Raw genomic sequence first — 16457 nt, forward strand, 5'->3', positions numbered from 1 at the left:
ACACAAAAGCTGTGATGTAGGGCAGTCAAAAGCCCATAACTGTATTAAAAATTAAGAGAACTGAATGAACTTTTCAGTTATTATAGATTGAAGCATTCTGAAACAAATATAAAACATCTTACTTGGATGACCTGAAATTAAAGCATATAATGAGTTAATTACCTAATTGTAGTTAATTACAAAATTGACCGTTGTGACGGAAATAGTAATAAACACCCAGACTGCCTTGAAAATTCAAAAATGTGATATTCTCAAGATCAGAACTTTAATATTATTGTATTATATGCTGTAAGTCCGTTACAGATAGGTAAATAAATTACAATTTCTAGCAATAGACCAAGTCTTTATGGAGAAGATCGGTTGCTAGCTGGTACATTGGCATATCATAATCAGTAGCATCATCATACTCCTCAGATTGTAACCAATAAGCAACTCTGTACACCTTGTTTCTCCTCAACTTTTCAATTTTGGCATTGTAAACTACAGGTTTTTGCTCTTCAAACCACGCATGACATGCCTTTCTGCCCACTACTTTCCCCATTAAGAATGCCCTGTAGATTCAATTTCTTAAGAAAATGATTTTTTTTTTAAAATAGCCTAAGCATCCAAATAACAAACTAATCCCATTCACACAAGAATTCACAATATAACATGATTTTTAAATCTCACTGTCATGAATTTATATGCCAGATGGAAGGAATTTAATGTTTAATTCCCATAAATTAATCAAGAAACATCCACTCAATATAATAAAAAATATTATTATTTTGCACAATACATGGGACTAAAACTGATATTTAGTATAAAAATATTGACCATGGATAGACAATAACACAAAATATAGACGATTTAGATGCTCTTATGACATGATTGTCCAAAAAAAAAGCATTTAAATCATCTTACGAGTGGGTTTTTCTGGAACGCGATCGATTGGAACGTTGCATTTGCGGTGAATTTGAACTCCATATCAGCAGGAAAAACACTGCCGGTTCATATGGGGCCAAAATCACATTCTCGCAACATAAAATTAGATTAAAGCCATTCCAAGAAACAAGATTATATGTAAAATAAACGATTTACCTTTGTTTTGTCCCGTTCTTGCGATCCGTCACGTTGTAGGCGTTGAGGGCGTTAGAAGTCGCTTTTTATTTTAACCTAATTATTAAATTGTCTCGCGGTTTGGAAAAAAAAATCGGCAACGGAAGATGGATCGATTTTTCTTCAGCAGCTAGCAGCCCGAGGAAATCCGCCTCAGTCAGGCAGTAGAAAACTGGATTTAAATCCCATTCCCCCCCCCCCAAAGGCGCCAAAGTCGCGCGCACGGCTAGTGGTAGAACTGCAGCGCCGCTGAAGTTAAGTTTTGTAACATCGCTAACTTGTGCTTTATTTCCTTTGTGTTGTAGATACGAGAGTGGAGATCATGTGGCAGCGTTCCCTACAAACGACTCCACCATGGTCACTGAGATTGGCAAAATACTGAACTCTGACTTGGATGTAGTCTTTTCCTTAAAAAACCTTGATGGTGAGTGGCAAGTAAACTTCCTAATTCAATGAAATGGAGAAAGTAGGAGGAAGAAATAATTATCAAATAACAGTATATTAACATATTATTCAAACTGAGGCATCTGTTGTTCATTTCTGTGAGGGGAATGGGTTTTAATGAACATGTAACCAGTATTCATCGTAATATTAAAATATAATATTTCATGTAATCAAGGCCATAATGTGGCACAGTGAAAAGCTCCCCCTGTGTAAAAATTGTAAGAGTTCATTCTCATTTGATTATTACATCTGGTCACAATGTGAGGCATTGGGGAAAATAATTCAAGTTTAATCTGTATGTACCTGGAGTTTCCTGCGTAACCATTGCTGAACTGCTGTATTTCCCCAGCAGAGATGATGCCTAAAAATCTTCCAATCTTTTATTTCTGCATGTTAGTGATTAAAAATAAATAGACCAACTGAAATATGTTGTTGGTCATAAAGTGTGTAACTACAATAAATCTGGTCAAAAGTAATGGAATCAGCCTTCCTTCTGCTAAGAAATTTTGATCTTGATCGGGACCTGATTTTATCATCTCCTATAATTGTCTTGCAGGTCACTTTCAGGATGAACATGTATTAACTTTAATCAACAGCACTTTGCTTTGTTTCAGATCAGTTATCCATCAACTGCTCCAAATTCACAACTTTTTAATTCCCATTACAATGAATGATCTGCTGCGACTATACATGCATTCTATTAATTTATCCTGTGTGGTTGTATGTTTCAGAGGAGTCCAGTAAAAATCACCCATTCCCATGCCCAACCACGTACCGAACAGCATTGTCACATTATCTGGATATCAGCAATCCTCCACGCACTAATGTCCTCTATGAGCTGGCACAGTATGCATCAGACCCCACAGAGCAAGATTTTCTACGGAAAATGGCTTCTTCCTCCCCAGAAGGAAAGGTAGAGTATGCCAGTTTGCAGAGAACCTAGTTAGGCAAGCCCTGTTTAGGTAGCAAATGAGCTTCCACCTTTGCGATTTGTTTTGTATTCCCTCTCTCGCCTGCTCTGTACTGTTTTTGTTTTTTTGCCCATTAGTTACAACATCTGCCTTTCCTTCGGTGATCTGCTCTCAACACTGTAAACTCTAAACTTTGCAGTTCTTTCCCTAGAATCTTTAACTTATCTCTCTGCTTAAACTTGTTTTAAGCCGACCTGTTTGATTTAACTTTCATGCACATAACCAAATATGCAGTTGAGCCCATGAAGTGTTTTCAAAAACTGAGATGTTAATAGTGCTGGATGAATTAAAAAATATGATCTTTGTTCTGTTTGTTGGTGTCCCCTACTTACAAAAGACAAAACTAGCGCAAATCCTGTGGTCATTAGTGTGATATCATACAGCATGGAATCTTAAGCCCATTTCATCCATGCCGACCAAGATACCCCATCCAAGTTCGTCCCATCTGCCCCGCGCACATGGCCTGTATCTCTCTAACCCTGTCCTATTCATGTACCTGATGTGATGTGTATGTTTCAATAAAATGTGGGCTATAATATTTTGAATAGTCGGGTCTAAATTAAATGCAGCACAGGACACCACTATGTGGCCAACAAAAATATTTGCTAGCTCTCGAGTTATTAAAAGTTTTTATTTTTGTGAATTTTATGGGTTAATCTGCTGACCAGCAATTTTGGAGAATGGCATCTGGTAAATGCTAAATCTGTCACTAAGATTTTGAATGAGGGCTAGCGTCTGAGTTAAGAGATTGTTGTATTGTTTTTCAGTCGCAATACTTAAAGTGGGTGCTTGAAGCTAGAAGAAACATTCTGGCCATCCTCGAAGACTTGAAGTCCCTCCGCCCTCCCATCGATCATCTCTGCGAGTTGCTGCCACGGCTACAGGCCCGCTATTATTCCATTGCTTCATCTTCCAAGGTGAGACTAGCTGAGAAGATTTGTCAATTTTTTATTTGGAAATGACTGAAGAATATTGGTATGCATGCACTTGATCATTTTGTAACAACTTTTTTCTGACAACTGGTTTCTTATTATTAAATTAATTAAATGGGTAATGCTGCATGTAACCAAGGACTAAAATATGACTAAATTCATCCAATTGACATTATGCTGGAATGTATTATAATTAATGAAGATTATCAGAAAAATGCCCTTTAAACCATTTGGGCCAACATAGGGGGCACCTGGTTGTCTTAATTTCCTGCTGTGGCCTGAAGAGGGATGACTGGATCCAAGGCAGGCATTTGTGCTGGCAGTCTAATTAAAGCATCAGCCTTGAGTTGGAGGAAAGTTGTGGGTTCACGCCTTTCTCCAGAGAACTGAACACATGTAAAGTTTGACATTCATTGCACTGCTGGGGGAGTGCTTAACTCAGCAGTATTTTTATGAGGTAAAATCAATGCCTTGTCTGTCCATTTGGTTGGACAAATCCTACAGCATTACTTTGATTACAAAAGATTTCTGTTTCCTTGGCCAATATTTTTCATGCTTCCATACTACAAAGAAGGAAGCTATTCTCAGCAATTCAATTAACCAACTAATTTCCCTGTAATCTGTTCTCGCATGTTTATTAACTCCTTATCCATCTACACAAGGTGGTAATTTACTGTAGACACTTAAGGGCCTGTCCCACTTGGCCGTCATTCGCGCGCCATTTACGCGACCTGCTAGCGTGCGGGTAGCGCGGGACGGGCGCATGGAGTGGCGTGGAGGAGTGTGGACTTTGTCCTGCACTAAATCTTCACGCACCACCAGCCTGTCGCGTAACTGACGGCCAAAGTGGGACAGGCCCAAGACCCTGGCGCGGCGCAACATCTCACCTCCAACAGCAGCAGAAGCAGGCAAACGATCGCCGAGCTCGGCCTGGGGCTCACGGCCGTTGCGGATCCGGATCCGCCCCCACTCCTACTCCCAGAGCAGGGCCAAGACTATTGGAGAGAGACACAAAATGCTGGAGTAACTCAGCGGGACCGGCAGCATCTCTGGAGCGAAGCAATGGGAGACGTTTCGGGTCGAGACCTTTCTTCAGACTGAAGAAGAGTTTCGACCCGAAACATCATCCATTTCTTCTCTCCAGAGATGCTGCCAGTCCCGCTGAGTTACTCCGGCATTTTGTGTCGATCTTCAAATGATGTCACGCGCTCCAGATGGCTGTGCAGATGCATGATGACGCCCGCGACCGTCACGTGTCAGTCACTACTGGCCTGTCGCGTAAATGATGGCCAAGTGGGACAGGCCCTTTAATCTACCAATCTGGGTGTTTTTGGGATGTGGGAGGAAACCAGGGCATGGAGGGGAAACCCTCACAGTAACCGCAGAGGACACGCAAACTCCACACAGGCAGCACTGGATTATTTATCTCACATCCAGCCAAACTTGTTAGTTAGTTTTGTATGAATTTGTACGTTTTATATGATTTACCAAAGAATATGCATATTACAATGCTGGTTTTTTTTAAAACCGGTTTTAAAATGTCTGCTTTGTTTTAGGTTCACTCTGATTCAGTTCACATCTGTGCAGTTGTAGTAGAGTATGTATCTAAAGCAGGTCGCACCAACAGAGGTGTTGCAACAACTTGGCTACGAAACAAGGTGCCAACGGATAATGGTCACAAGCCCACTGTCCCAATGTATGTAAGGAAATCTCAGTTCCGGCTGCCCTACAAATCGAGCACGCCAATTCTCATGATCGGACCTGGCACGGGCATCGCTCCCTTCGTTGGTTTTATTCAGGAACGAGCTTGGCTGAAGCAGCAAGGTACAGGATCAAAATCATACTTCTAATGTTTGCAGGCATCTCTGCTTCTTCCACTGCAGGTGAGCCTGGACTGATTTTGGCAGTCAGCATCTGAGATGTCATTTCTCTCCTACATGCTGCTGCCTTGCTTAGTACTTGGATGCATTCCCAACAGTGGGAACATTACTCCAATCTGCACTTATAAGGGCCATTATGTAATTTGTGTTAGTGACTGTGCTGGGAACCTGATACAAACTGTGCACGTTGCCTTAGTCATGTGTGGTAAGATTGTTAACTTGTGGGTTTGGGAATTCCAGTGGAGGGCAGTGATCTGTGTACCAACTTCTCACACGGCAGCTCGCAGTCCACATGGGTGTTTATTGCAGTACAAAGGGTTACAAGCTTTGTTTATACGGAGGACCAAGAGGGCTATAATGAGTTGGCACACCAGTGTAACACTTAAGTGGGGTACAAGGCATGGATATGATTTTTGAAACATTCACCGTATAACGAGATAGTCACAAGATGTCTTCCTGCTAAGAATTCTGCTGGACATTTTCATGGCTTGGCCTTATGCTAGACATTTATAACTTGTTTGAGTCTATTTGCATCTGTTGATATTTGCATCAGTTGCTTTTGAATCAGAAGATTTGCATTTACGTAACTGGACTCAAGGTTCAAACTGAGACGCATGATCTTGCGTGAGACTGTGCTTCAGAACTGAGGGAGCATTAAGTTGTCGTGGTGGCTGACCTTGAGGGAAATATTAAACAAGGGATGCATATTTTTGCTGATCATTAGAGGCCTTGTGGCAGTATCTGAAGGAAGTTAGAACACCTAAGCAAACAGAAGCAGAGTTGTGCCCTTTATCCTGTCTACTCACTTCACCCTTCAGTCCAATCATGACTTATCTTTTATCACGGCAACACTTTCCTGCACTAACCCCATATCTGTTGATTCCCAGAATACCTAAAAATCTATCAATGTCCTTTTATAATATACTCAGTAGCTGAACCTACACAGCTCTTGGTAGAGACTTCCAGATTCATCGTATCTGAGTGAAGAAACTTATTTCCTGAGTGGCCAACTGCTACTTTTGAGACTTTGGCTCCTGATTCTAGATGCCCGACTCGAGGGAAACATCTCTGCATCTTTATATGAGACATGTATGGTTCAGTGAGATTACACCTCATTTATAATTTGAGAGTTAACCTCTCCTCGTATCACAAATGTAGCCACCCAGGATTAAATTTGATAAACCTTCACTCATCTTTCTCATTCATAAGTATGTCCTTGCTTGGCAGGAGAAAGTAAACTGAGCACAATATGTCAGATGTGATCTCGCCATGGCCCAACAATTGCAGCCATTTCCTTCTGTTCCTGGACTTGTGCTCTTGCAATTAAAGTCAATGTTTGAATCGTCTTCCTGGTGCACAAGCATGTTAATTTTCAGTGATATGTGTGCAAGAGCATCCAATTCTTTTAGAACATTAGCATCTATCAAATCCGCCTTTCACCTTTGATTTGTGGACACTGGCATTTTTAACCCTGGAATGTGTTGAGTTTACCTGCGCTGGCTTCCCACCATATTGTTTGTTTTTTAGTCATCTATTTTATCTGCTTTCAGTAAAATAAACTCCTAACTGCTTAAACCTGTGTCGAATGCGTTGGTGATGAAAGATCTATCCTGTGGTTTTTACAGGGAAGGAGGTTGGTGAAACTGTGCTGTACTATGGCTGCCGGTATAAGAACGAGGATTACCTTTATCAGGAGATGCTGGAGCAGTTCCAGAAGGATGGTGTCCTCACTCAGCTTAATGTAGCCTTCTCCAGGGACCAGGGCGAGAAGGTAAATCAGTCGCAAGCCAAATTGTGGATCATAATCATTATCCTGCCCCTACTTGTGGCCTTCTATGTGTCCTGAAATCCTTTCTTTTTAATGCACTAAGCAATGCAAAGTTTGAAAATTGTTTTATTGTTAAAATAAAGACAAATATTATTGTTTCTTCACATTAAGGCCCCTGATGAAGTGGGTCCTTCGTTTTTAACATTTAATTTAGTATTATGATCGGCACATACATCCTAGACTGAAGAGCCTATTCCTGTGCTGTTCTGTTCCAATTTCTAACATGCTACCTCCCAGGGTTTGCTGCTGGTGCCATTCTGTTCCAAACAACTCTTGTGGGTTCATTGCCATTAAGGTCAGATAACCTGGGCAAGTGGCTAAAATTTTGGACCTTTGTTCCAGAGGCATGAGTTTGAACCCAGTCTTGGAAAAGGGGAACTTGAAATCAGGTTGTAAATAACTCGAAGGTAGACGCAAAATGCGGGAGTAACTCAGCGGGATAGACAGCAAATCTGGAGAGAAGGAATGGGTGACGTTTCGAGTCGCGACCCTTCTTCAAACTGATGTCAGGGGAGTGGGAGGGACAGAGAACGCAGTCTGAGACAGTAAAACTGGTGGGAGAACGGGGGAGGGGATGGAAAGAGGGAAAGCAAGGGCTATTTGAAGTTAGAGAAGTCAATGTTCATACCGCTGGGGTGTAAGCTAACCCAAACATAATATGAGGTGCTGTTCCTCCAATTTGTGCTGGGCCTCACTGACAATGGAGGAGGCCCAGGACAGAAAGGTCAGATTGGGAATGGGAGGGGGAATTAATGTGTTGAGCAACCGGGAAATCAGGTAGGTTTAGGCGGACTGAGCGGAGGTGTTCAGCGAAACTGTCGCCGAGCCTGTGCTTGGTCTCACTGATGTACTGGAACAGCGGATACAGTCGATGAGGTTGGAGGAGGTGCAAGTAAACCTCTGCCTCACTTGAAAAGACTGTTGGGGTCCTTGGATGGAGTCAAGAGGGGAGGTAAAGGGAGAGGTGTTGCATCTCCTGCGGCTGCAGGTGACAGTACCCGGGGAGGGGGTGGTTTGGGTGGGAAATTGACCAGGGATTTGCGGAGGGAACGGTCTCTGCGGAAAGCAGAAAGGGGTGGAGATGGGAAGATGTAAATAACGTAAGCTGTTTTTTAAAAAGCTAGTGCAAGGCTAATTGTCATTTGACGAGCCATGTGGTGCAGAACTATTCCACAGGACATCTCTACATGTGACTCCAGACTCATCTGTTGACCGTTTTACTTCCTTAATATGGGGATAATAAATGCCAGCCTTGCTAAAGACATCAAATTTCCATTACATCTTTAAAGAATCTTTCATAGTTCCTTCACCAGACTTTCAGCCACCACTCCTAATATTGTCTTCTCTGGGTCTGTATCAGATTTTGTTTAATAATGGCCCCATGAAATATCTTTGCAATGTATTTTTCAGTGTTGCATGTGCATCATAAATGTTAGTTATTGTTGGAATTAGCTTTTGATAAGGTGGTGGAAGAAACTGGTTAAATCATTTAAGAGGTGGATGCTCTGAAAAGAAATGAGCTAGTGGAGGTGTCCATTTGTATATTGCGGTTTTGAATAATTAATTTTATCTGTTTCTCCCCTCTTCCTTCCATACCCCGCCCGCACTACAACACCTTCAATAAACTTTAGGTGTATGTTCAACATTTGCTGAAGAGAAATAAAGAGCATGTGTGGAATCTGATCCAGAAGGAGAATGGGCATATTTACATTTGCGGGTAAGTGAAGGGCATGTGTGTGCACAGCTTCACACTTGCATTATATCAAGGGAAATTCTAAGTGTACTATTTTAAGTGGAGAAATATGCGTTTTACAGAATATATCGCATGGAACAGGCCATTTGGCCCAAACCATGCTCCATGTGAGTGTCCTTGCATTTCTTTTCTCCAAACTCCTATCAGCAGAAGCCCCAGAACATAATTGCAGGAGTTGGCTTGGACCATTCAACCACTAACCGCTTCATCAATAATGTTCCTTCATAAGGTGGGAAGTGAAGATGAATGTTGTGCATCAATCCCATTCGCAACTCCTCAGAAAATGAAGCAATCCATGCAAACACTTGAGCATGGGTTAATATGTGATGAGTGATGTTAGTGCCATAAAACTGACTGATGATCGCTAACAAAAGGTAGTCTAACCACCAACCCTTGCATTCAGCGCATTACGTTGCTGCGACCCCACCAACAATATCCTAAGGTTAGCACTGACCAGAAACTTGACTGATACTGTCTCTCGAAAATCAAGTCAGATGCGAGGTATTCAGTAGCCAGAGACTTTCCACCTGATGCTCCAAGGCCCTTCCTCTATCTAAAAGGTGCAGGCCACGAGCTTGCTAGAATACTCTGAGCGACCTGGATGAGTGTGGTACCATTAGTGCTCAGAAGGTCAACACCATCCATTTCTAATCTAGATTCAATCTAAAAACAGTTGCAATAATGTGCACTTTGGTTGGTAAGCAATAATTCATTTTTGGAGGTGTTGGGCTGAAAGCAATTTTGCCATCTGTACAAATTTCTTGACCAATGGCTATATCAATAAATGTAAGTTATGATATTCAATAGTGTATAGAAGTATGAATAAAAAGAACATGAGATGCAAGATGAAGAAAAGTTGAAAATATTTCTTCAATCTCCAACAATAATTGAGAGGAGCAATATGCTACACTTGTAAAAGTTTGGTCTGTCGGGTTTATTGATAGGCATTAAAGGTAAAGATTAATTTTAAAAATGACTGGTACTTGACATCTGCTGGTATATTTAATGGGGAGCTAAAGACCTTCATAAATTTCAACGCATGAACCCTATTACGGTTCTGATATGTAATAGATCAAGGCAAATTGGGCAGCAGGTTCAGTTCTTTTATTGAGGGGGACAGACACACTTCACTAATTTACTCCAAAATAATTGTGATTGATAATGTCTTCATAAATCAATAACACATGGTGTTCTGGTGAATATCCCTCAGCCTGCACCATTAAGTCAATTTGCATTAAATATCTATAACATGTCCTACATTACCGTAATTTAAAAAAATTAAATGGCTGCAGAGTGCTTTGGGATTTACCAAGAGTGGGGAAATACAGTAAAATGCAAGTTCTTCTCTTTTTATTTCAGTGATGCAAAGAATATGGCAAGAGATGTCCAGAACACATTTTATGAAATTGCCGCTGAACTTGGAAACATGATGCATGAACAGGCTGTTGATTACGTCAAGAAACTGATGACAAAGGGCCGTTACTCATCGGATGTGTGGAGTTAAAGTGGAAAGAAGGGGCAGTAACCCTTTGCTGCTTTGTGCATATGAACAGAATATCAGATGTTCACAGTGGGTGACCTACCATAATCAATGCAAAGATCATTAAATGAAACGATTATTTTTTTTTTAAACAATTTGAAACCTGTGGAGAAAATCCTTGTGCTTTATTCAATACCTTGCTCCATTAGAATTGATCAATATTTAACATTAGATACTTTCTGTAGCTGTCTTTTAAAAATTGCTCTGAATTACAAATACCCAAATTCTGGCAAAATTGTTTTTGATAGAAATAATTTAAATGGTCAGCTGCCACACACAGTGGAGTTTGATTCCCAAGGCCAAGTACAGTGTGGGCCTTTCCTCTGTTTATTTTTTACTTCAATGTCGCAAATAAAATATGGGAAAATGTAACAAGTAACATTGAAAACAGCACCAGGTTTTCTGTAGAGAGGATCATTTCACATACATTGAATAGGCCTTTTCATTTGTGTAGGAAGGAACTGCAGATGCTGGTTTAAAACAAAGATGCAAATAGCTGGAATAACTCAGCGGGACAGGCAGCATTTCTGGAGAGAAGGAATGGGTGATGTTTATCCTTCTCCAGAGATGTTGTCTGGCCCGCTGTTACTCAGGCCTTTTCATTTACTCAGTTACTATTGTATCTCCATCTGCTCTTTGTGTTTTGAGAGGAAAGTGGGTGCTGGGCAAGGTTCTCAGACTGCATTAAACCCCAGAGTTTTCTTTGTTCTTTCAAATTGGTACAGTCTGCAGATTTTTATTCAGCACCCTATAACTAACACAAACGTTACTAAATTATGCTGATTTATGGTGTGCTTGGATCGATGAACATTAATCTAGTTCCTAATCCTTAGACATGAAATGTTATCTCGTGTTATCCTAACTATCTTCATAAGATTAAAGATTTGGTTTTTACACTTTATTAGGATGTGGTGTCAATAGGAGCAAGCGCAATCTCTAATCCAATGTTTTACCTGGAAGCCCTCAATCCAGACATAAATTCTGTAACTTAATAGAAGACGCAAGCTGCGGTTAATCTCCACTGCATTGCTGCAGTACATCAGTAAAATATATTGTCCAGTCAATACAACATACCAGAGACTTCCATGGCTAGCAAGCTCATATACTTGCAGTAGAGGAAATAGAATGGAAGTGTGAAAAAACTGAAGAGATGCCACAAGTGAAATTTGCAGATACCATTCTATGAAAAGCCATCGCTCAAAGCCTGGCATCTCTACACAGCACTGACCACCTTGTGATGTATTTCCCTCTGTTTTCTGTTGATACTGTAAAATCATCTTTGGCTTAGAAACATTAAATCTCTGAATCCTTGATCCTTAAAGAAGGGCAAAACGTGGCAAACATCAGAAAGCAGGTCAAGGTTCCCTTCATTCACTTTAGTCATGAGATTCTTTTTTTTTAATCTCAGCTGCAGTGAGTAAACTTTAAAAGATCATTGTTGCAGCATGCATCTAATGTTGCATAGATAATCAATTTCTGATGATTACCTCAGAGGCAATAACTATAAGTTCAGGTTTTATAAATACTTTTAATTGCCATGAAGAGTAATTTCATTTATAACATTTGATTTCTTGAGCTTCAAAGTAAGTTTATTGTTTCATTTTCAAATTGTCTGACAAGGTCGGAAATCTGCTGTTGGGTCTCCGCCAATACTTTGTGAGCTGACTGCTGGAGACCTGAGACGTGACCCTGAATAACATGTCCTGTTGATGTTTCATGTGTTTTTATTTCCTGTTGCTCTGTAATTTCTGGCCACCTCGTCCTTTCACTGCCTCTGAGTTCTCAACGTCAACATCCTTGACCCTCTTCTCAGTCTCCAATGTTATATTGCTGCCTTGGGTCTTTCAGCTCTGCAATTCTTGATGTAATATTTAATTCCCTTTTGGGTCTAATTAGATTCTCATAGGAAGTGATCATTACTGACTATGGGGCACTTCTAAAACTAAGGATGTAATTGATTGGTACTCATTTTTTAACTTGTTGGTAGCTCTTCATCAGGCAACTAATGCAATTAATTGGATGTAGAAAGATTTCTGTGAACACAACATATGAGTGACTCTTTGGGTATTTATTTGATGTTCCTGTAATTTTATTTGAGAAATTTAGTACCTGTATTTACCATTTTAACTGGTATTTTGGAGCAAATTGCCATTATTAAATCTTTATCTTAAAATTATAAACTTTCAGGGGGAAGTAAATTTTGCAATTTAATAGTGCATCTTTGCACTCGTGGGTCCTTGAACTGAGGAACGCCTGATTTTTAAACCCTCTAAACTGCTCATTTTGTCCACACCAAGCACTTTAAAATTACCTGCGCTGCTATAAAAAGGAAAACCTCTTGGGCTTGCATGTACATTATGTAACAATAATCCGTGACTCAGAATTTGAAGGGGTGCTTTCTTTTGTAGGTTAGAATCATTCACTAACAATTAAGGTCCAAATAAGTGCCTTGTACTAACATTGTGTATTGTAAGTCAGCCTTTTAAATGTGGGTTGCTTTAACTAAAAACAAAATGTTTTTTTGATAGCCTCAAGGAATAGGCTCTTTGAATAGCCTTTCCATGTGTAGAAGAATGGAATAATTTCTATTGGTGCTTCATGCTGGCAAATCTGTTGAACCTTTTGTAATGTGTAGTAAGATTTTGTGGAGATCAAATAACTCTCCCATGGTCTTTTATGCAGCGTCTATTTCCATTGTTCACTCGTGTATTAGACATCCTATACCTATCCAATTCCTTGATTATTAGCGGATCTGTCATCGTACACCAACTTAAACCTGATGGGCTCGTCTTTGAATAGTGCCAAACAGCAGTGCTATTTTAGTTTCCTGCCTAATGCCAGGCAAGGAATGCTAAACTCTAGTTTTACTTTAATGAAGATAATGGTCAATTTTTCAAGAACATGGAGGAAAAAGGCCATCAATGCAATCTCTTGACTGGTGATAAAGTAAATGCGATACTGAACAAACCAAGAGTGAAGAGTAGACGAGTTCTGTAGTCTCCATTTGTGTTTTTAAATATCACTGGGCAAAGTTTATTTGAGGCAGCACATTTCTTAATTGTTTGGATTAGATTTAGTTAACTGAATGTATGTCTCGTTGGGCAAGGCCCAATAAGAGTGGAATTGGATGCTTCATTTGCGGTATGCTGTGGTGCCTGCGGAAAAACACTCATTTCAACAATGCAAAAAATAGCGCAAGTTGGGCTAGAAATGGGCAGTTTTCCAGGGTATCATCTGTGTTAACCACCTTCAGCAAGCTGGAGCATGTCCAAACAAACAAACTTTAAGGGACCCAATCAAAGCAGTCAGTCAAACTACAGCAGTTTGTGAGAAAATTATTTCAGAGGGAGGTAACTAATAATGATCATGAACTGAATGCATTGGGATTATTACTTTTGGATGCTGAATGTCAAAGATGTATGAGAAGGGGTGGTGCCTCCTGCTTGCATACTGGTTGCTTAAGTCTGAATCAGAAAGGTTGTCAACTTGTGCCAAACGCTTTAAAACATCTGGGAGGATTTCCACCCAGATGTTGTCAACTGTAAATAGTAAAAACAGATTGTGACAGGGGCACAATTAGCAGCACCGGCTGCAATTGCAGTCTCAGACTCCTGAGAGGAATAGAAGTGATTTTTAAATGCTTTGTCTTGGAAGCATTTCAAAAACCTCCCTAATACAACCATTCCATCTGATATGCACAGCCAGGTGGATGGGCATGATGGCTTTCCCATCCTCACTACCATTAGGCAACACGGTGGCACAACGTCAGAGACCCAGGTTCAATCCTGTCTACAGGTGCTGTCTGTATGGAGTTTGTACGTTCTCACCGTGACCTCTGTGGGTGTTCTCCTGGAACTCCAGTTTCCTCCCACACTCCAAAGAAGTGCAGGTTTGTAGGTTAATTGGCTTGGTAAATTGGCCCTGGTGTGTAGGATAGTGTTAGTGTGCGGGAGTCACCGGTCAGTGAGCCAAAGGGCCTGTTTCCATGCTGTATCTCTAAACTAAACTATGCAGAAAACATGGGAACCTGCCCTGCCCTCTTCTGCTTGGTTCTTCCTGATCTATTCTTTGGAAAGTAAGATGAAATTGCATAGTATTATCAAATATGTTTGCCCATTCAGTGACTACATCCTTGTGTGCCAGCAGTTAGCATTTCATCCAATCGGCATATTTCCATAATCCCTTTGTGTATTGACCTCCATCTTCAATCTAGCTGGACCATTTTCCTCATCTCCGGGTGGTCCACATTCGCATCAGTCTGAGTAGAGTTTCTCCTGAATTGCTTGTGACTTGCATTTATGACAGCTAATTTTGGACTACCCCTGGGAAGAAATGCCTATACTGCATTTTAAGAAAGATGCTGAAGAGCTCTATTGGGTTTCAGAAGCTTCTAGAAAAGAGCCCCCTTGTTTAATCTTTGAAAGTTTAAAAAAAATGTCTCCATTAGTTTGATCATGGCCATTTTATTGATTTACACACTACTTTTTTTTACAATATGCAGAGCAGAAATTTACCCAGAGGTTCAGGTACTTGCACCTGAAATCTAACGAGATAAAGAACTAACTCCATCTTAATTGGTGAAAGGCATTACATTGAGTTGACCCAAGTAAGTGCCTATTAATATTACATTGTTTGGATCATCACTTTGTAATAGGGTTGGGTGATCTGTACATACTTTGGTTCAATTTGGTCCAGACTGTTATGTACTCATTTGTATTGATTTTCCTTTTTGGTTGGAAACTGGTGATTAAATCCACATCTAAAATGTATCTTAAATTAACATACTGTAAACAGGAACTTGAAGGAAAATTTTGAGGATTCATTGTACACCTTTTAAGTAACCCCCGGACCTTAGTTCTGAACACCTTATCACTTTGAGGTTCTGACATTTGTTTGACTGGAAGGTGTAAAGGGATGAATTGGATCTCTTGAGCAGTCATCCCAGATGGACTTGGGTTAGTTTGGCGGTAAGGCTGCTCGCTCAGCAAAGCAAATGACATTACTTTTAAAGTAATGATATTAACTTCTCGGACTATCAATATATTAATTTTCATGCTGGAGAATGCAACTGGTACTTGCCTTTTCTGCAAATGCCACAGGCAGATGGACCCTAACTGCATTTATTTCCTTGTGAAAGGCCATGGTTATTTGCTCAGTTGATTTACATGCTGTAGAACCTCAAGCTGCCCACTTGACTGACTTGGTCTGAAAGGGTTTGTGCCAGGGCATTGCTGATTCCCCCTGAATGACTCGTAACCTGTGGGAAGCTCTAAGAAAGCTAACAATGGTCTTTGGGGAAGCTCCAGTTTGTATCTGTGGCCGTCAAATTTCTAAACGCATTAAATTGTGAGTGACTTTCCTGTTACTGGAGAACTGCCTGTCATGGTGAGCCAATTAAGGTATATGTTAGCGTCCATGCTGTGTTGTCCAAGTGGACCTGTTTGTAATGTAGAATTTTAGACACACGTTTGTCCTTGAACTAATTAACCATCTTGTACATCAATTAGAAATTCTATTCAAATTAACAATATGTATTAATGTAAAGCCTTAGTGTTCCATTACTAATGAATTTATTTTTTTCCAGACAGTAAGGCAAGCACAGCATCAGTTTTTAAATATCTAATCTCTCTTGACTGGATATAAGATCATTATCTTCATCTAACTCTCACTTGCTCTGGTTCCTAATGGTTCCGTCATGTTTTATTTTGTGTGGACCTGTTATCATGTAATTTGTCTTCAAAATGATTAAACAGTTTATAAAAATCTGGACTGATTTCTTCACTGACTACTTGGGGCCCAAGGTACTGTAACCCACCTAAATGATTGCTCGAGGCAATAGTGATCTTAAAAGACAGTATCGAAAGCTGGTGTCCATTGAACTTTGTGTTCCAGAGAGGCCACTGCCTGTCAGCTGCAGAGATTCTGAACCCTGTGCAACAAAAGTAAGTTTGGGCATTCAAAACATCAAATAAAGGATGATTTCCTTAAAGATGATTTCTGTACAAGAGTTC

At 40.3% G+C, this 16457-nt stretch overlaps 1 protein-coding gene across 2 annotated transcripts in view; it reads left to right on the forward strand.

The window, feature by feature from the left end:
- Nucleotides 1-16211, forward strand: part of LOC116988942 (NADPH--cytochrome P450 reductase) — an 82578-nt gene extending 66367 nt beyond the window's left edge. Inside the window, exons 10-16 of one of the 2 annotated variants that reach the window (XM_033045986.1) lie at nt 1404-1522; nt 2274-2455; nt 3281-3430; nt 5002-5269; nt 6951-7096; nt 8785-8870; nt 10266-16211. In XM_033045986.1, coding sequence (XP_032901877.1) covers nt 1404-1522; nt 2274-2455; nt 3281-3430; nt 5002-5269; nt 6951-7096; nt 8785-8870; nt 10266-10410 — 1096 coding nt within the window. In that variant the 3' untranslated portion in view covers nt 10411-16211. The remainder of the gene's footprint in view (nt 1-1403; nt 1523-2273; nt 2456-3280; nt 3431-5001; nt 5270-6950; nt 7097-8784; nt 8871-10265) is intronic. The other variant, XM_033045987.1, reaches the window with a different exon arrangement.
- Nucleotides 16212-16457: the final 246 nt, after the last annotated feature.

The sequence above is a fragment of the Amblyraja radiata genome, chromosome 28 (genome assembly GCF_010909765.2).
Source record: "Amblyraja radiata isolate CabotCenter1 chromosome 28, sAmbRad1.1.pri, whole genome shotgun sequence".
Taxonomy (NCBI): domain Eukaryota; kingdom Metazoa; phylum Chordata; class Chondrichthyes; order Rajiformes; family Rajidae; genus Amblyraja; species Amblyraja radiata.